General features: G+C 49.4%; 1 protein-coding gene across 2 annotated transcripts in view; it reads left to right on the plus strand.

Annotated features, from left to right (window-relative positions):
* Window positions 1-22,063, plus strand: part of LOC119445903 (T-box transcription factor TBX2-like) — a 60,198-nt gene that overhangs the window by 32,296 nt on the left and 5,839 nt on the right. For both annotated transcript variants that reach the window (XM_037710202.2, XM_037710201.2), the window contains exon 2: window positions 14,383-14,650. In XM_037710202.2, the coding sequence (XP_037566130.1) occupies window positions 14,383-14,650 (268 nt within the window). The remainder of the gene's footprint in view (window positions 1-14,382; window positions 14,651-22,063) is intronic.

Here is a 22,063-nt window from a genome sequence, read left to right on the forward strand (position 1 = left end):
CTGAAGTACGTAATTGGGGGCTCGGTTTCTACGCGTATGCAGTGGAGGTGGTGTTGGTCAATGTTGCGAATGAACTACGCAAAGTAAGAGAGTGAAGAAAAAGAAAAAGAAGGGAAAATGGTGAGGACGTCGGAAAGAAGACGAAAGTGTGTTAAGTGGAGGAGGGCGCTGTTACTGATGAGAACGGCTTACAAGCTGTGTGGGTGTCATGAACACAGCGATGAAGAAAACGCACACGCACACACCAGAAAGAGAGAGAAAGCCGATGAACAACATTATGCGTTACACAATTTATTGGCGCGCGGCGGGTAGCAAAGTTCTTTCACCATTTTCGTCGAGAAGGCAAAGCTTTTTTTCTCGTTCCCGTCCAAGCGCGAAAATTCAGCGTTTCGCCGTACTAACTCGCACTAACAAGTATAACGAAAAAAAAATATTAAGAAAGAAGCACCCTGATTGGCTAATTGCAGTCATCCGGAGATTCCAGCGTCGCAAAACACTGTCGATCTGCTTGTTTGCGCGAATTCCCGCATTAGTCGCACGCTTCTGAAACGCGCATATACGTTCGCTTCGCGCGATCGCATATGCGCGACCACACGCGTGCGCGCATGCAATCGAAGCATCGCGAACCCCCACCAGCCGCTCGAAGTGTGTGTGTGTGTGCTTTTCGATAATGGCTCGCCGGTCAACGCCGAGGTGGGAGGACCCGACGAAACGTCATGAATATGAAAGATCCGTCATGAATATGAAAGCCATTGCGCGGACAGCCATGCCCGGGCTGCTCATTTCTCTCTCTCTCTCTCTCCCTCAATGTGTAAAGTGCGGTGACGTCTCTATCCACGATAATGTGTGCGTTTGGGCTAATCCTGGCACGTTCGCAAGCGCAACTCATGCATTCGTGCTTCTCAGCGCTCTTTCTTTCTTTCTTTTTTTCTTTCTTTCTTTCTGCCTCTCGACGTTCGTTTTTTGTGTTCCCCGGTCATATACGCTAAAGTGCGACCCGTACGCGACGGTTTTTTAGAAGAGCCACCGGCTCCCTTAATGTCTTAATCTCATTATGCGTTAAAAAACGAGAACCCGGGGCATATTGCAGCGCACGGAGGCAAAGAAAAAAAAAAAAAGAGAGAGAGAGAGAGAGAAAATATCGAGGGTGAGACTATAAAGAGAAGTGGAAAAAGAGGGCGAGGTTTCAACGCCCTGTACAGCTCCCCATACGAACGTGCTCCGACTGTTTTAGAAGGGAATGCATAAAAAAAAAGAGAAGTTGCGGACAAATTAGCCTATATAGGGCTGAAACAAATGGGGTTGAAAAAAAGAAAGTTGAAGCGAGTGTTTGGTCCTTAATCGATAGAGTCATCAGTTCGACAGGCCATTAGCGTTGATTCAGCTTATACGGAGCGCGTGCGCTTTAGAGCAAACAAGGAAATTTAGTAGATTAAAGCGAACAAAAAATGTCGGGGCAAATGCCAGTAAGCCTTTTTTTTTTTTTTTTTTTGTAAGGATGTATGAACAGTTTCACATTCAAACCCCTGCTTGCTTGTTTTCATTTTTTTTTCATTATTTCTATTTCACTCGCATATATTTTATTGTTTGCAGGAAGTAAAGAAGAAACAGCAAGATAATGGAGGTTCCATTCTTTTTTTTCTTTCTTTATGCGTGTATATGTGTTGCGTGTGAGTACTTTACTATGAAATCGCCAGTTTCCGAAGGTGGTAGCATTTTTTTTTTTGTTTCTTTTTCGCGTTACCCTCTCAAAAAAATTTTTTTTTTTTACCTTTGGACCGCAGAAACGCGTTAAAAATGACAATCCTTGAATTACCGACCGCGACGGTCGTTATAATGCAGAGGGCGCTGCCTTCGCCACCGCGCTATACAATATATACATATATACTCCCCTAATAGAGTTATCAAACTCTGTGGAGGTGCATGCATAAACTTTTCAGGTAACGCGATTTCGGCGATCTGCGCAAATTTAGGAGGGGAGGGGGGGGGGGAGGAGAAGCAAGAAAAAAAAAAAAACGCTCGTGGCTTTAATTGTGGGAGGCGGCGGTAAATCTGATGATGCGTTATATATACGTTTACATCTATGCGCGGTGCTTCAGGTTATGCAAAACACGCGCGCCATCCGAACCTATACAGCCACCTTCTGCTTCCTCTTCCCTGTCCTGCTCGCGTCCTTTTAACGCAAACACAGTCGATGTTTGGCTAGCTTGATTACAAAAGTGCGTTATGTAATCGAATGTGGATTACATTAGCCCCTGCACCCAGAGCTTGAAACCTGCGCGGAGGAAGCGCGCAGGCGACTGTACCACGGCGCTTACGAAATGCTGTCTTCGAGCGTTTCGTAATTTCGCAGCGTAACTATGTATACGCTGCACAACAACGGCATGGCGGTGAATACACCGCGGAGCACGTGCACGTAATGTCTAACTAAAGTTTACATTGTGGGGCGTAATATTGCAAGGTTGGGAAATATGAAATTATAATGTCCGTCTGGATTTCCACAGTGCCACTTGATTAGCCCTAAGATGATTGAATAAATTATGGGCATGCGTAGCGGTGGCGTCTCACGACACTGCCGAATTCCGCCATGTTGTCGAATTTCGCCGCGTTTGCTCTGTGAGCCAATCGAAGCCGGGCGTATATCCGCCGCGTGAGCGAATTGTAGAGCTGACGAGAATGCGAATTCGGCAATATGGCGGAATTGGACAGTCTGTATATATACTGAACGGCACCACTGTATGCCGGCTCAGCTTGGCTTACGGATTGCTGCGAGGCTGTATATATATATATATATATATATATATATATATATATATATATATATATATATATATATACTGTACGGTGGTGTAATTTATGTGTTTTACAGAGGAAGTAATAGCGGGAGTTATTTAAAACGTTCACTCTGTTAACGCTATACACGAATTGCACATGCTTTAAAGCGGGGCAATGTTCGTCTGGCCTAAAGTCCCTAGATTTTCTGCTCTTTTTTAAAGAAAGCAATAAAATATCTAGGGACTTTAGTCCGGCCGAGACAGGAAAGAGGGGGCGGGGGGCGACGATCACTATACTTACCGAGAAATTTGACGTCAATCCAAGCATTTTTGACGTGTTTTCACTCCTTGCGCCGTCGGCCAAATTATGGGGCATAATAATGCTTTCGCATTAAAATACTATGCTACCATGCGACATACGGAAGGCAGCACTGCACTGAGCAGGAGAAGCACGCGGAAACGGTAGAGCTCTTGGTCGGATAAACGAATCCGTTTTGGCGCAAAAGCGGAAATTTACTCAATGTGACAAGCATACGAAGCGCGTTTTGTCCTTTTCACGATTTACACGTTAGGTAAATATCTCCAGCGACGAAGGAGTGACACTTGCGCGACGCTTTCTACGCGCGATCACTCGATAACATTAATCTTACGCGGTGACTTAATTGCCGCAATTTGCGCGGAAGGCGCAATCTTCCGCGACAGTGCCCGTGGAGCGAAAACAATTCTTGCATGCAGCGCAGTCAGGTAATGCACAGGACGTATATAGGGCTCAGCACTGAACAGGAATACGAGGAACCTTTTATTGGGGAGCGTGTGGCGTGTGCTGAGGGGTAGTGATCTTTCACGCAAGCGTGTTTAGACGAGTGCTATTGCCCGAGAGAGAATTGCAGAAAGAGAGAGAGAGAGAGAGACGCTTAGATATCGTGGCACAAGGCTCGTGCCCTGGCCGTAGACAGGACTTGTCCGATACGCGTCGGCAGCCGCCCTCCGTTAGTTCGTGCAGCCCCTCGAAATAAATAAATAAATAAATAAAGGGGCGGGTAGGCAAGGGCAGGTTGCAAGCTACAGAAGAGTGTGGGGTACTCTGTAATAAATGACTCGCTAAAGACGAGATAAGAGCTGGGCGCTCGCGAGGCGAGAGTCGAATGTATACTTGTACGTTGATCGCGAATCAGCACAGCGTTAGGCCTGACGCCTCTGAGATCCTCCTCGCCGGACAAGGGGCGAGGAGGACGTTTTAGCGCAATATAACCGTCGCTGCCGTATCCGGCGCCGCTGTGGCTGCCCCCTTTCCCTTCCCTTCGTTTATATACTCGCCACCGCGTCGCCCTGTTAGTCCTATACGTACCTGTGAGATAACAATGCCCGATAGGGGCTGCAGCCTGTTTGCTCAAGCAGTGGCGGCCGGCCCACCTTATTAGAGCAACGCGGGTGTCGTGTTTACCCGCGTACAAGAAGACCCTCGATGTGTTCGGAAGGTCGGCCCGTAGTGTATAGCTCTCGCGAGGCTTGAGAACGGGAACAATAGCACGTTTTGAACGTGAACAATGTTGCGTTGTTCGTCGACTGCTACTAAGTACGTGTCATGCAGTGTTGCGGTTGTTTATATCGTCCCTTTTGTCGCGTGGAAATCAAACGTCGCTATACTTGCAGGATTGTAAAAGTGCACTATATGTACCACTTGTACAGTACACGAAACCTTTGTACATTACGATGTGCACTGGTTCCAATCTTTTTTCAAAATGAACTCGGGAGCGATCATGTAAACTATTCATTCCGGTTATAAATTCGGATTTACGCGTAACTCTATGTGGAACTGTTTTAATCGTTTAATAAGCTCTTAAGCTGCAAATCTGTAGGTGGTTCACGTTCTACACGGCGCGCAACGCCGACGACGGTACCAGTAGTACGAAGAGATGACGCGCTGACTATCTAATCAGCTGATTTTTACTCGGAATCGTATGGTATGCAAGACAGTAAGAATCACTCGGTATAGCGCCTCCATTGTTCGCATCTATTGTTCCGTCATCTGCGCTATTGGCCATGCCGATAGGTTGAATTCGATTCTTGCTGTCAGCTTTCGCGAAAAAGTGGCCCCTTCTTCGGTATCGATGGCTGTGTCGTGACACGTGACGAAAAACAGCTTCCAGTACCACGAGTTGACGTAATGCAGGCTGTACCATCGACATGGCCTCCTACAGATACAGCCCTACGTTTTGCTCAGGCACAGAAAAACAGTTTCTTACGACAAGAAACACGCGGAAACGGTTACTAAATCTGTGTATACATGGAATTGCTGCCATCAGCATTTATACCAGTGATATACTTTTTCAATCGGTTTTCCACGTTCGCGATGCAGCAGTCGGCAATACGAACCGGCTTAAAAAGCCAGTATGCCTCCCTGAGCCGACTTTAGAACTAATTATAGGGTATGCTAATCATTAGCCCCTGAGTCGCTCTAGTCTGCTGACCTCTCGAAAGTTCCTGATTGCGGTCGAAGAAGAGGAGGCATACCTGCGGGTAAATACGGCATCTCTGCCGAGCTTGGGAGAGATGTCGAGAGGTGAAGCGCGTTACAGGCCGCGTGTATACGTATCATGCCTGCGACGGCTTGGGGGAAGCGCGCGAGGTCGAATTGAGGCAAACTAGTGTGCGCGTACAGTGGGGGGCGCGCGCGATCGCTGCACTGATGTTTCGTACGTATGCGTCGAGACAAATCGGCGCCCGTCATACCTGTCATACGTGGCCTATCGCGGTGGTGCCCCTAATTAATGTGGCATGATTGATTAAAAGAGGAAAAAGGCGACAGAGGGGAAATGAAGATAAGAGGATATACGGTGCATGTTGTCTGTATACGCTGCAGCGAAGATAAGAAGTGGTTCTGCATGCGAACCGCCTTATACCTATTGGCTTCGTTGTCGTTGGCATGCTGTGTCTGACGTGGCTTCGTTTTGGGGTATATCAGACGCTTCGAGAAATGAAGAGATATAGGGAGATGGCATCACATTTGGTCTCGCTTTTCAGAAGGTGCTCGGGTAGCAGTGCATTGCGATAGCGTCTATAGAACCGTGTTTTTGGGATCAATGTGCCATTGGGCTGTCGCTTTACCGAGTGAACGAACTTGCATCCGCAGTTTATTAGGCGGACCCACGTTACCGTTTTTTTTTTCTTTAAGGAATATTTGGATGGTGTATTAAGGGATGTTTGTATATTGTCGCGCGTACGATGTGAGGAGTGCATTGCCACGCTTGACAATCTGATAATGATCAGCATCATTATCATTCGACGCTATGAGATAGAGAAGGAACTGAAGACAAAATTTCGACCCCTTATTTACTACGACAGCAAGTTAAAGCTTCCAAACTTTATACAGTCCAACTCGGATATATAGAACCTACATATAACGAATTATTGTGTATAACGAACAGCTGTAAAATCCCGCTGAAAATTTTTGTATAAAGCTTTTATTTTGTATATTGAATTACCTATATATCGAACTTTTTTTCTGATCCCCTTGTGATTCGATATATCTGGGTTGGACTGTAAAGGTTTGCTGGGCGCGTTCGCAGATTCTGGTGCACCTGTCATCGTCAGACTGCACTTCGTCATCCTGAGCTCCGGTTCTAAGCCCTGGCGAAGAAAAATTAAACTTCAGTTGCCCACTATCACTCACAGGGATCGAAAAAATGCGCTAGCGACAATGTACACTAGTTAGGGAGCCGAGGTTGCGACAACGTACGATCGAACTGTGGCGTAGAGGCGGCTGCGCCGGCAGTTTGGGTTGTGTTTTGCGCGTCACCCAGACTCTGAGATTAGTATAGGTTATATATGGCCGAGCATTTTGGGGGCATTTGGTAATGTCCATCAGCACATTGATAATGTTCAATATCAGCGAGGAGGATATGATCATCATCGTCAAGCAATGCGCGCGCAGCATGGACCGATATAAGGATCATGAGACTTGGTGGGATCGCCATGCTTGCCCGAACGACACCGGCCGTTATATATATATATATATATATATATATATATATATATATATATATATATACATGCATACAACGTCGTCCTTGTTTTGTGACACTCGTATATTCAAACACTCCCATTTCCATTCCGCTTGTTTTAGTTATACACGCCCACACTGTTTGGAAACTGCACGCCACACTTCGTTCCACTTCCCGGTGACTTTGTGTACACGTAACGCCGGCACGACTCGGCGAAATCGCTTGCGCAATACCTCGGGACAAAGCATATAAACGCGCTCTTCAGCGCCGTCATTATATACCTCCCTCCTTGCTCCGCAATGCGCACAAAGACTGTGACGCGCATGAACAACACCGGAGGGATATCACGCACGAGTTACAGTCGCACGTGAACGGAGGAAGAGAAAAGAAAGAAAGATACCCAAGAGGGCGCTGCGAAACCCGAGGTACGCCCGCGCGCGGGGAAACGTGTTAATCACCGCCCTGTTTCCCATCCCATCTCGCGCTTGCTTGCGCTTGCGAGCGCGATTATCACTGCAGGCCGCCACTATATACGCCGGGTTTATACGCTTCACGCGTGGATTAAGGCTCCCTTGGCGTCGGCGGCGCGCAGATCTGGAAAAGTCCGCGCAGCGCTGCTGCCACAACCGTGGCAGCGGCGAAAGCTTCGCGAGCTGCACGGATGATTTATGAGCCGGGCGCACGCGACGGCCTTGAAAGAGCGCCACTTCTCCCCCCCCCCCCCCCTTTTTTTTTTATTCAGCCTCTTCCTTAGTTTCGTTTTTGTTTTATTCACTTTCTCCCTCTCTTCGTCTGTCTGCCGCTGTTTCTAACCTAACGCGTCGTCGGTCTGGTCTGCGCGCGCAGCTACCGGAAACAAGATGGAGCGTTGCATGTTGCACGTACACACAAACTTGCGTGGGCCATGCGTGAAGTGGTTAAATTAGCGCCGCGGCGCTGCTGAAGAAAAAGTGGCTTCTCCGCGCTCGGTGATGTGCGACTGCGCAGTGCACGCTCTGCTGACTCGATCTCTCTCTCAAACGCGAGTTGCGTTTGGTTAGGGTTATTATATACGTGAGGGGGCCACGCGGTTATATAGGCGCTGCATGACGCACTGCAGTGGAGGCGTCGATGTGTGCGAGCACATAGATATGTACACCCCAGTACACACACTCAAGTACTCAAACACGCTAGTCCACCTTTGGGATTACTGTGTAGCGGCGTGCGATGACCACTGGAGCTGTGTATACTATTGTATAGAGAATCGCCCGTAAGGAGAACGAGATAGGTTTTTAAGTAGGTCTAACAACGCGTGACAGTGTTTGCGTACTGCCTTCCGGCACCGCGGTGAACTTTATACGAGGGTAATTGCGTGTAGAGTCCCGCGTATACCTGTCGTCTCTATACTAATTAGTTGTAGGAGAGTGTGTGCATTCTAGGTGTTTAACGACTGCCTCGGGTTTAGACGCCATGGTTTACTTAAGTGCCTTTCTCGTCTTGGTTTCTTTCTTGTGTGGCGTTAAGGATCTTTCGTCGCTTTGGTGATGTTTATCGTGTGCTCCGTGGCGCATCAAAAATGGGCGTGCGCCGAATCGTTGGCAACGTGGTTTTCTATATATGTATTAGGCATTGACCACGTTTCCGTATACCGCGATGCCGAATTGGGTGCATATTCTCTGGCATAAGAGTATATTTTATTGCGATTCCTGTCAGCATGTCATACAGTAAATACGGAAAACACGAAGCCAGGTCATGGCAATTCGAATGGTTATGGGCACGTTAAAAAGGAAATAAAAACTGGAATCGATAAAGTCCAACAACATTATATACTCTCTATATGCCGGAATTGTTTGTACTTATTTCTAGAAATCTGTGGCGCTACGCACATGGCTTCTGCCAAGTGGGCAACACTTCATCACTTGCTCTTCGGTTTCATTTCCGTAATTGCTTCCTGCGCCCTAGACTTATTAATTAAAAGTAATAAATGAAACCTTGTTGTATATATATATAGCTAACATCACACTGCTATCTATTCTACACGCCGCGGTTGGTTCATGGCTATGGCGTTGCATGTTAAGCTTGAGGTCTGATCTCGAAGCTCGAACTGCACGAACGCTTGTGCATACATGAATTAAGATGCACTTTAAAGAACCCCGGTTGGTAATAATTCACCTGGAGTATACTACCCGTAGGGTGTGATTTATACGGGTGTGAGACATACCCTTAGGGTGTACGTTTAGGGTATACCCAAAGGTTGTAACTGTGTCATGACACAGTTACAACCTGTTCACTTTTAGGGGTGTAAATAATTTTGCAGGGTACAACACTCCTTGACGAAGCAATAATGTAGTCGCGATATTCAAGGAAAATGGCAGGTGTTCAGAGAAAGTTTGTATTCCTTTTAGGTGTTACCTGAACACACAGCGCTTTTGGACTGTAAGATTTCACAGGCGTTATTTGACAGCATCTCTATTGCGGATACAACTTTGTACACATTAAACACTCTTGCGCATCTATCTCCTTCTTATATATATATATATATATATATATATATATATATTAAACACTTGTGTGCCTATATATATAGCACTGTCTTGTCGTCTTGTCCTCAAAAATCATCACCGCTTACTTCTCCCGAAAAACAATCCCCAAGGCCAGCAGTGTCGGCTCCGAGCGCATGCATGCACACATGATGCACAGCTGTCCATCTCAGCTCGCAACGCCTGCAGCTGCTACTGCCGTTCGCAGAACGGAGCAAGACGTATGCAGCGACGTTGTCAGTTAGGTGTGTGGACAACTGTGTCGCGCCACGGCAAACACTGCACAATAGAGCGTCTCGCACGTGGCGAAGCCGTTGTTTCAACATTGGGACAGTGTCGAGCGCAGCTGCAAATCAGAAAGAAGAGCCGCTTTAAAAATGCATCTATATGGCCTAGACACATATATGCCGAGGAGAACGTTCACGGGGTGCCGTTTAAGTAAACACGCGGAACTGCCGGGGTCGATTTCTGTTTGCGCACTGTCATATATATCGACGAAGATGTACGTTTCCCCGAGCGCCTCTGAGGAAGCGCGCCGTTTAAATTTGAAAGTGTGCTTTATTTCTTTGCTATGACTCCCATATATTGGTGCTGCTTCCTTAATGCTCATTCGGGTTCTTCTCTTTTTCTTGACATCTCATCTCCTTCTCCCCCAGTGTAGGCTAGTAAACCAAGAGCGATCCGGTTACCCTCCATGCTTTTACGCGTCCTTGTTTGTCAGGCAAGACAAAACGTACTTCGGTGTGTTTAACACGCGCGCGCGCGCGCGCGCAGCGCAACACACACACACACACACACCACACACACACACACACACACACACACACCACACACACACACCACCACACACACACAAATACATGTATATATACATATACACACATAAGAAAGCAGATAGATAGATAGATAGATAGATAGATAGATAGATAGATAGATAGATAGATAGATAGATAGAAAGCCGCTATGTTCGGCACCTCCGGAAGTGCCAACCATGTGTGCAAGCTTTGCTGTCCCACACGCAGCTCATCGTACGGGTATACGCTCCGCGTTTATGCGTGTTCGTTTGCTTTCCCCAGAAAAGAGATTCATTGTCACTGATGCATAGTTTTTCCCGCTGCCGGCGGCGGCCTGTCATGGCGGCGGCGTTTCGAAGGAAGGGGAGAGAAGCGTATATGCGCGCAGCGCACTCTCGTGGCCGGTCACGTTGCGTGCGGGAGGCGAGCTTGCCTTTGGTGCGTGCGTGTGCGCTCCTTTCCTTTCGCGAGCGTAACGACAGCTTCTCTCTGCAGCTGTGTGAATTATAGCGCGCGCGCGGGCGAAGAAAGCGTTTGACGCCGCCCGCGTCGCCCGCATCGGATGCACGCCTCGGCGGTCGCGTGATTGAGACGTTCCCGCAGCCCGCACACACCGCGTATTGCGCGCAGCGTATACTATACAATAAAGAACCTACACGCTTTAATAAAGGAACAGGTGCTTTCTGTATACCTTCCAGCTTCGTGCGAGCCTTCGCTTTATTATTTTCTGTTCTCGTTCTTTTGCTTTCACCTCACGCTATATATCAACGTTCAGCTCGCCACGCTGCCAAGAGGTATACGCAGGCCATCACAATCTTTGACCGCCCTTAACTCTGGTTCTTTTGTGCTCTTCGAGATTCATTTAATGGGAGTAACTCCTTTCGTCAACTCCGATTTACGAGAGTTATTCGAGGGTTATTTTTGAGAAAACAGAGTTGCTTGCAACAAAGTGTTGCCGACGATATAAAGATTGTTTCCACAGAGCTCAGCTGTTGACTGCTGCATGTATACGCCATTTGCCGGGGAACCAGACGCGTTAAAGTCGACGTCGGTGACCAACCAAAGTTTAAGCCTTGCTGGCGTTAAGTCCAAATCACCTACTCGATAGTCTGCGCAACAGCTCATTCTAGAAGCAGCTCTGGACTTATGGATATGACCGCCTTTTTGCGACTGGGGAATTATATGTTCGCGTTCCTGATATCATTCTCGTTTGGCGCTATATAGTCTTTAATCTTCACATCCGTGGGATTAGGTTTTCCCCGTGGACGTCATAGTATCGGCGAAGACCTCGTCGACGCTCGTTAGTGTGTTAGTATGTGCGCGTTATATGTATTGTACGTTTACACTGGGCGCGGCGAAGTGGTGGCCGCACAAATTGCACATATATATGATAGGCCACTGCTGTATAGCAGCGTATATAGGCCCATATATAAACTCTTGGAGATCATGATGGGGGTGTGCTCGCAACATCGGGGCTTGATTCGCATACACAGCGAGTACATTGTAACGCGCCAAGCAAGAAGACATCGATGCGTAGATCGGAAGCTCAAGGAGGGTCGTTCCTATAGATATACGGCCGATTATGTTCATATACGTGGCTCTCGGGGAGTTTACGGCAGGCCTGTGCAAGGCTCTCGTGTACTGGCGTCAGGCTGCCATCGTCTCCGAACCGGTCAGAACCGGTCATTATGGCCTTACCCGGCCCTGAGGTGACCGCACCCATGTTTAGTCCACGCTGCCCACACATGTCGATAGATAAACATACGCGCACACGCATTCGTCCCCGTTGCGTGCACACTTGCATGGTTCAACACACTTGGGGAACCCGGTTCTTAGTTCGCGCTCGATTCTGGGAAAAGGAATGAACGTACAGAGAAGAAAGACTGTTAGTACAATTTCGCTGATCATCGACGAAAGCAGCACGGGATGATTTATTACGCATGAAGACACCTTCTGCGCTTGGTACGTTGTCTGAGCTTTGGCGATGGTAATACACCAGAAAAGAAAAAGAACGGAAGACAAAAGAAAAGAAAGAAAGAAAGAAACGGGAAGGAGAAAAAGAAAAGCAAGATTCTCGGCCAGCTCCGTCGTAGTCTCGCTCTCGTTGCGATAAGCAGCTATTTAAGCCGGACGGAGTTAGAATTGAATGCTCTGAAACCTGATGGAATTCGCAGCTTCGTGAATTCTCCGTACGATTCTGCCATAATACCAACAAGCGTTCACCGTTTTTCACTAAGATTAACCGAAATAGGCATCGTTGACATTTCTTCTCCCACTGCATCAGTATTGATGCAGGCCTTACAGTATGAGGACGGAGAGCGCGCGTCAGTAGCGAATCGCCATTTTCTGTAATCAATCACAACGCCAGTGCATACACCGCACGCGCCGCGAACGTGTCGCCACAAAACTTCTGACGTCACGACCTCTCTCGCTTCACACCTATTGGGCTGTATCGGTTCTCGTTGGCAGCTGCCGCGGGGTCCTTCTGCGATTATTATTGGCCTGAGAAAAGTTGGCTCCGCCCCGGCGGCCCCCTTCGCACTCGCCAAGCGGCTTCACCGCAAGACACCCGCAGCGCCCAGTCGACGGTGTCGGGGCGAAGCATTCTTTTTCTTTCCTTTCTCGCCCTGAAAGCCGCCAATGTTGACGCCTTTGGTTGGCGCGTCGCCATTGGCCGGCACGCAGGCCGTCTCCATGGCAACCCCGCCTCGGCCCGGGTGTTCGGGAAAGGGGGGAGGGACATTGTTTGGGCCGCTATCGGGAAAGAGGGAGAGAGACGCGTTTTCGGGGATGGTGAGGAGATGAGAGGGGGGGGGGGGCGAAATCCCGGGAAAGAGAGGGCGCATATTGGGAAGACGGGAAAAGCGGCGGTGGGCTACAGCGTAGGGGGGATGAGGCAACCGAGGGAGGTGTTGTTCGAGCCAGGCGCTTTTCTCCCCTGTCAGGCGCACGTAGCAACAGCTGCAGCTTTCACAGGGTTCCCCGCCCTGGCTCGTTCCCACGGCTAGCAACACACAAAGGGTGGGTGCGTTTGTGCTATCGCTCGCTGGCGTGCGTGCGTACGCTAGTGAGCGCCAGACCAGTGCAACCACCCGCGCTCCCGCCCGCTCCTTTTTCTTGCGAATGAATCGAACAATGCTGACAGCGGGGAAGCAGCGGCGGCGGGCCGGCCAGAAAGATGGTTGCATGAAAGGCCTTTCTCGCTGCTTGTGGAAAACAGCGGAGAGTTGGAAAGGGAGGAGGGAAGTGGGGCTTCTGGGGCATCTGCAGTTTGGTGGGGAAGGGAATAGGGAAAACGATGGGCTCGGAGGGGGCCCTGTCTGCAACCGAAGGATGATAGCATGAAGAAAAGAGAGAGAGAGAAAAAAAATAACGAAGCTAAAGCAAGATAAGGAAAGACGAGATGGATTGGAGAACTGGAGCGGCAGCCGCCGCCTGTTTCTGCTAGAATGGCTGCTACCGCTGGAAGGGCGATTCACCGCAAGGCATCCAGCGGCGCACGCCTCCTCTCCTGCTGGTGCGCTAGGCACCACCGGCTTTTTTATACGGGCTCAATTTGAGCCGCTGAACGTACAAAGCACGAAGAGAATGGGAAGAGGAGACAGCGCGTGATGTGATTTGCTTTCTTAGCAGCTCTCCTGTAAATCCCGTCAGTTAGTGTAAGCCTCCGGTTGGCGCAGGAGAGACAAAAAAATGATCCAAAGCCTTCATTCGAAGACATATACGAAGACAAACCATGTGTGTATAGAAGTGTAGAAGCATTCAAGTGCAATAAGTGTTCCGAGAGTTGGGGAAGAACGCGCGTTGCGTTGTAATACGGTATAGACAACCTTGCAGTCTATAGTTAGTCACGTATTAAGTGTTCTACGATCTAGTCAGGGAGAGCGATTGGGGGATCTGTTCCCTGTTATACAGTGAAATTAGAATTGCTGAGCAGCGTTTTAAATCCTGAAATGCGCACAGGTGGTGAACCCGCGTGCTGTGCGTATATAGCTAATATCAAATGGTTTACGCGTTTCTTGTATACGCGAGCTCCAATCGCAGTGACATGCATCATTGTTCAGCATTACACGAGAAGCTGTCAGTGTTGAACCACCTGATGATGATGACCTTAGTCTGACACATACCCATTCACGGGGATTCGGGGATTAGAGTCGGACAGATTTTGCATATGTGTTAAGTGAGTAAATTTAGAAATCCATAATTTTGAGGAATAAATTAAAACAAATGCCAACCGATGATTATACCTAACGTGGTATCTTCGTCCTTTTTTTCTCTGTCGTTTCTCCAGGCGAATGTTCCCGCCTTACAAGGTCCGGGTAACGGGTCTGGACAAGAAGGCCAAGTACATCATGCTGATGGACATCGTGGCCGCCGACGACTGCCGGTACAAGTTCCAAAACCGGAGATGGGTCGTGGCCGGCAAGGCTGACCCCGAGATGCCGAAGCGGATGTACATCCACCCGGACTCGCCGTCGACCGGAGAGCAGTGGATGCAGAAAGTGGTCTCCTTCCACAAGCTCAAGCTCACCAATAACATCTCCGACAAGCACGGCTTTGTAAGTGCTCCCCGCTTTGAACATTACGTTGAATAACACTCGCCTTCGTGATTCTTCCGTGATTCGGTCCAGCCACTTTCGGCATCTACTGGGAGACGCACGAAGTTCGAGAGTATTTCTCAGCAACACGTTATCTCAGGAGTCGCCAAAGAACGAGATTAAAGCGATAGTAGGGCTACAGCGACTATAGCGAAACCTCGTTATAGCCGAAGTCGCGGGTATCGTAAAAACATCGACCTCGCAATGACATCACTATGTTCACTATAACCGTACTTTAGCATGCCCGTGAGATCGGAACCGGTACGACGCCTTCACTCTATATATACTCCGTCGGTATCCTCAATATATATATATATATATATATATATATATATATATCAAACGATGAGCGGCGCTGCTGTCCACTCCCAAGTATACTCCAAAAAGCAGAGGTAAGGTCTTCAAGTAGAGGAGTTTAATCATGCATATACGGCGGTACATGGCAGTGTGTCAGCGATAAATATATATTTAACAGACGCTGCCGGCATTACCCGTTTTTGTACCTCGCTCACCTAATAACTCTTTCTCAGAGCAGTCTTACTTTTTACGATGAGGCGTTCCGCATAGTAGTCAGTTTGATTTATTGTTCCACGTCGCATTTTGCATGGGCGGCACATTTCCAAATGTCGAACGCAGTGCCATTTAGTATACTGACGTTGCTCTGCGCTTGACAAAATACCCCGTGGCGACAATAGAAGAGCGACTGCTGAGGCCGAACACGCAAACCGTGTCGGTTCTCGAAACATCGTTTCCTCGCACTATTTTCCGGGCGCGCTCTTATTCCGATATTCCCTATAATCGATTACGCTGCTCGCTCTATACAGGAGTCTTAGAAATTCTACCAGTTTCCATCGTGCGATGCGTGACGGCTTCTTAACGCGCATTGTCTTCGACCGCACATTAGTCAACGAGGAAAATGGCAGCCATATAGGACGTGCGTCATGCGACGACGCGATGACGAAACGAAGCCCCCTCGAGATTGGTGAGCGCTGCGTATAGAGCCACCAGCCCTTGACGTTCCTTTGATATATATGGTCACCCGGCAACCACTTATCCTGTCGCCAAACCGCTGCGCGGCTTCCGCGCGCTTTCGGCAAGTTATAGAGAGCGAGGCAGGCGAAACGAGAGAAAGCGCGCGGGAAGAAGAAGCCAGCGAAGCAGCCTGCAGCGCTGGTGGCGGCGGTCATTTGTTAGGCGACCCACGAAGCGAAATGTCATCAGGGGCGCCCTCGTTTCCGCAGCGCGCTACATTCGACACTGGCTCGTCGTCGCTTAACGTTCGGAGTCCCCTCGAAACCCGCCTTCCACCCTCCTGGGCGAGCCCGCTGCCTCGGAGGGCCGAGAGTGTAGAGGACGGTGGTATCGCTATCGCAATAGTGCGTGCGAAGTGAGGGGAGGAGGGGAGGGGGGGGGGGGGGGGGGCGATTGAGGGCGATCCTGGAAAGCGGGCTTCACCACTGCCTCATTCCTCCGACGCTAAGCAGCACTCCGAACGAACGAAGGAGGGAGGCTCTCCCTAACGACTTGCGCTGCAGACGCCGAGTGTTGCGGCGCGCACGACGACGCTGCCGCACTTGAGTGTGTGTGTATATATATCTCTATATATAGAATGTGCGTGTATACCTTATACGCGACGTATCGCAGTATTGTTTCGCGGAGCCCGTACTACACACAAAGGAAGGCAGTTGAGGCGCCTGACGCGCGCTGCTGCGCGCGTAGGGACTGCCCCGGCCGGAGCACAAATGCGATTTCCCTGTTTCCCTGCGCAGAAGGGGAAGGAAGGGACCTCCGCTCGAGGGAAAGACGAGAGGGGGCGAAGCCCTCTTGTAGGCGGCGGGAATATTGGCGTCATATATCAAGCGGCCGCCGCTGCCCGCCTCCCTTCTCCTCCCTTCTCGGAGTGGCGCTCGCGCGCGCGGGAAAGCTTTCAAGGCGAGGCGCCTTGCTTCTTTCTCGGGCGCTCGCCTTCACGCAAGCGCTGCGATCGATGGCGTTGCCGCGGCGGCGGTGGTGACGACGAGAGCGCCATGTTGGCTGCTCGCCCCCGCTTCTGCGCTGGCCGGCAGCCGCGGGGCCACACGGTCATGGCCTGGCGGCATCGATTTGCTCCTTACGCCTTCCTCCGGCGCGCCTCTTGGGCCAGCAGTCTTCTTTCTCTTCTCTCTCTCTTTCTTCCTTCCTCGGGTCGCAGCTGCGCACGCTGTGCTGCGGGTGCGAGCGCGTCGTTCTCTCGCCCAGGGCTCCCGTGTGCGTTAGTTCGTATGGGCGCTTCCACAGCTCTCTCTGTCCCTCTCTCTCTCGACTTGGGTACGACGCCTCTGCCCTGAGGACCCCTCGAGGCGAGATGTGCACAGTCGCAGAGGCCCAGCGTGCTCAGACGCCGGGTCGTTGGCATCAGAGCAAGAGCGTATAGGCCATCGAAGATTAGCGGGAAATGAACAACGCCAACGACAAGGGACAGTGGAAGATGACGAAAACAAGCGCTGTAACAATCTTCCGCTGTCCCCTCTCCTTGGCGCTGTTCACTTTTCTGTAAAGATGTATCGACTTGCTCTGCTAGCAATTCTACACTATAAATTAGCGGGTCGGTTGAGTTGTCGTTGGCGGTTGTGGGTGTAGTACAGATAGACCTTTCGGGTTCCTGTACTCAGGGACCTCGGTTCAAATCACAGTCACCGTGCGAGCCTAACATTTTCAGGTTTGCAGTGACGCTTGCTTCTTGGACAATACCCACCAAGGTTCTCTCAGGTTGCACTGCAAAAAAAGAAAAAAAAAAGATTCGCCCTTGCCAGATCAGAAATGGGTATAATCTCGCAAATATATACAGGCACATGACGGAGCCAGTTCGCGCAAGAAAGTGGGAACATGTTGCGGGTAAACACCTTCGTCATCGCGATTTGTGAAGTGATCCCGTTCTGCATTATAGACAACGTAATAACACCGCAAGTTATGTTTGGTCACCACTTTCATGTCATGATGGCAGGTGCACCTTACCTTCTTTTACAATGTCTACAAATGAAGAAGACGACTCAACTCCAACGTGGATCAGCATTTCAAATCCATTATCGCATCATTATCGATCGGCGCCGGTGCTGTTTGTACGAATTTAGTGAGTTCCTGAAGCTGTAGCAAACACGCTAGCAACCTGCTCTGTACGCATTTGTGTATAGCTCGTGTGACACCGAGTGCACAGACCCAACGGATTGGTAGACTGGCAGTGCACCGCTCGCTTCTCCGTCCGTGAAATTAATAGCATATGGTTGGAGTATTATGATACGGGATAGGGGACTCAGCTTGCGTGAGCTTTCTTGCGTGGTTTTCGGGATTCCCCGTTGCACTGTATCACTGCGAAGATAACTGAAATGTCGATAGTCAACACTTCGCGGGGCTCTTCTGATGTGCGTTTCTCGGAAGACGTCTGTTTTACGATATACCTCGTGAAACCCGATCTCGCGTCTATACATGCACTTCAAGTACACTTTCGGCTGACTGACGGTTGCGTGAGCGCTAATTGTAACATGAATTCCCATCAGCATGAAGTTTAAAGCGTCAATGTCTGTGCTTATATATATATATATATATATATATATATATACCACATCGCGTTACACCCGAATCGTTTGTTCAGCGCTTCATGTCGTTCTTGGCGTCACATCGGGACTTGGTATAATCGCACACACGAGGAAGCCGTGTACGCATAGTAGCCGCACTTAGGCTCGCAGATGGTGCATAGCCCAGCTCATTTATTATTTCATTTTCCTCCACCCACAGGCGTCATCTTATTGTCTCGATGCGTGCTCCCGAGTTTGAAGGCAGCTTCCTCATCCGAGGTGTAATCGATGTCGCCAGCGCGAGCTTCTGCTTCTCTCACTCACGCGCTTAGTCGGTGGCGTCAAAACGAACACGCGCGCATGCAGCTACAGCATGCAACGCCCCGAGAGATGATGACGACCGCGAGAAGACGACGACGCGCTGACGGCGATTGTGGTGGCCTTCATTGAATTGATTTCTGGCGCCGTGGCGAGCATGATTACATAGGCTCTCGAAGGGCGGAATACAACGCACCCCCCCCAAACCGCTGGCCGCAGCAGCAGCAGCAGAAGCAGCAGCCAGCGCGTTCTCGTTCGAAAATGACGCCTCTGCACACAAGGCGCGCGCTGGCGCGTTTCACCTCTGCATGCGTATTGCTAACGACGATCGCGCGATGATGGACGCATCGAAAACGCGCAAGGTTGTCTTCTCGCGTTCGCTGATTATACTGCGTGCACAGAGCGCAGCAGACAAAAATATATAACCAAGTAAAGAAGAGCGAGAAAGTTGTACAGCATCAACAAACACGCACCTTTCTGACCTTGGGACTTGTCACGCGCCTTGTGACTTTGCTGTTCTTTCTATTTTTTTGTTTTTATGTAGCTGCGAGCTTCTTTGTTTCCTGCGTACGCGTGTATACGCTTGTGCTCGCCAACGAGATTCCCGTTCGCTACACATCAGCTCGTTACGCGCCTCGTGCGCGCCTGCATGAGCGCGGCTTTATACTTCTCACCTTCGTGGCCGACGTGCGTTGATTAGCTTATGTATACAGCGCGTTGTGAGCGATGGCTCGTTGGGTGAACAGAAGCTGGTGGTCAGGTTGCATGGATGCCCGCATGTCATAAACGCGTCTGACCGTGAAGCCAAGGCTTGAGAAAAAAGAAAGGAGAGGATGGAGGAAGACGTTAAATGAGAGAGAGAGAGAGAAAGAGTGAGAGCTAATAGCAGGGCCTTGTCGAAGGCCCTTACGAGCTCCAGAGGGTCTCTATATCTGGGCAGCGTGTTCAAGTTAGAAGGACTTTCGAAGTTACAAACAGCTGATCAATAAAGATAACAATGTATGAATCTGTGAAGTGGTGAGGAAAGCAATTAGTCACCGGCGCATACAGTCGTCTATATATTTAGGATCTAGACACCGTTTGTGAAGCCTAAGAAAGAAATTTCGAATAGCAGATCGAGCACAGCAAATGAGTTTTTTTTTTTTCTTTTTACGTTCAAGGATGTGAATGCGCCTCCGCGTAACAATATCTGAGCGTTGGTTGTGGCATTGGGCATCACAGGCAATGTTATATAGGCTCCAGCATCAATCTGCCCTGCGCTAGCTAAGCACTTCTTGTGCCGCCGAATTTCCAAACTTAGTCAGTCCCCTTTAGCGTCCGCGCATTGCACTGCGTTTTACTTGCGTTGGCGTAAATCCTGTTACATTTAATAGACCACTGGTTGCCTGTTGTGCGCATTACGTATCCCGCCCCGCTCTACTCATCTACCCGCATTCGATATTTCATTTATACACCATGCCGTCTTCCTATCTCTTAACTTTGCGCCTGTCATCGTCTTTTCTATCATTCGCTGCACATGCCCTAAGCTTTAAATTCAAGTTTGTTTGTTGTCCTCCAAATTTTGGCCACCCTAAGTGCGTGCTGGCAGCGTACAATGATTACGCGTATTTCTTGTCTTCTATCGCTTCGATAAGAGAGATAAAATAAGAGGTGAAAGGGCAGAGAGGTTGACCGGAGTAACTGTCCAGTTGGCTACTCCGTAGTGGGGGGAGGGGGCAAAGGTAAAGGCTATATGAAGAGAGAAACAAAGAAGATACGAAGAGAATCTGTCCGCGTACAAACACGACGAAGCCGCTTCGCAACGATTACAGTGTGCCATACAGCTCCGACGTTATTAAAGAAAACACAAACAGTGTACTTAAAGCAGCTCGGGCTGACGTCAGCTGGAACCAAGGTGCAAGGACCTTACTTTCCGTTAGGGGGCGGTGGTTGAGATTGCGCACCGAAGCGGGAACATTCACTTCGCCCCCAGAAACCTCACATTCGATACGCATGCTTTAATTCGCATAATATAAGAGAGGAACGTCAATCAGTGCTTCCAAACAGCTTGCACTCGAAACTATACAGCTTCTCTCGCACACTTATACTCTCGCGAAAGCAGGAGATGCGCTCCCTCGTCGACGCGTGCCCTTCAACCGAGCCGCGGTGGAAGAAGGGTGTGGTGTGTGTCTCTCGGACGACGCCATTGGCCGGCCAGCCGCAGCCGTGCGTGCGCGCGGAGCCTTCCTTGCGAGCATCTCTCGTTCCTCCAACATGGCGGAGGAAAAAGTGTCGGTCCCGCGATCGATACTTGCGGCACGTCGAAGTCGCGAGCGTCAAGCGGAGAGAGAAGCGCCTCGCCGCCGCCCGAGGCGCTGGAAGAATCGCCCTCCGCTGCGACCGCTCTTCGCGAGCTTCGCTGCTGCTGCGGTGTGCAGTGCTTCTTGGCACATACACGCTTGGCGGGAAGGAGCAGAGAAAGAGAGGGGGGGGGGGAGGGGGGGGGGGCGCTGCTGGGCCGCGGATGCTGCAGCTGGGTAGAAAATCTCGGTGCATGCGCGCACCGAGTTTCGGAAAAGAAGGGGCAGGGGATGAGGTTAACCAGGGATGAGGTTAACCAGGGATGCGGTTAACCAGGGATGCGGCCCTGGCCCAGCAGCCATGGACATTCTTCTCGTTGGCTTCAAATTGCTTGTTGTGTTTTTGTTTTTCTTAGTTTTATTATTCGTTGTTGGTATTTTCATATATGTCACGTTTCTTTTTACGGAGAATGTTGCAGTTGTTAGATAGCCACATGTCTTGTCATTCTTTCTTTTCTTACTTTGTCGTTGTTTACCGCGCGCTGATATATCATGGATGGACATGCCTATTGCAAAGCGAAACCAAAACAACCGTATGAAACGAACAGACAGTAAAGCTTATAGCACAGGGGATATATTTTTTTAATTATTATTAAATTGTAGAAACAAATATACCTAGCATTGGGGAAATGATACGCGTAACGTTGAGAGACAGGAGGACGGGGGTATATAGATTAGCGAGCGAACTGGCGTAGCCGATATTCTAGTTGAAATTAAGAGGAAGTATACTGGAGTTCGGCACGTTACATTTTGCGTAATGCAGATAAACGGTGATCTGTTATAGAGTAACAGAACACAGTAATGATTGTCATAGAGTATTAATGAATAACAGACTCGGTGCCATGGGAAGAGGAACGCCGTCGAGGACGGCATGATAATCCGTGATGCCAAATGCTACTGAAGGCCCAGGTCGTTGCTGAAACCAAACACCCAGACATTGCAGACAGTAGAAGATGGGAAATGTCCCTTGATAGAAGACAATAGTGTACAGCTTTGAATTTGCCGCTTCCATCTCTCATTCAGCTGTACCTTAAACAGCTCAAGCGTTATTGAAATAAGCGAAAGCCGCGATAGATATCGCGAGCTCTTAACACGGCTCATTTCAGTTTAATTCAGAATTTAAAACGCGCACAATTAACTCTTATTGCTGCATTTGCAAGAGCGCA

The sequence above is a fragment of the Dermacentor silvarum genome, chromosome 3, assembly GCF_013339745.2.
Source record: "Dermacentor silvarum isolate Dsil-2018 chromosome 3, BIME_Dsil_1.4, whole genome shotgun sequence".
NCBI lineage: Eukaryota > Metazoa > Arthropoda > Arachnida > Ixodida > Ixodidae > Dermacentor > Dermacentor silvarum.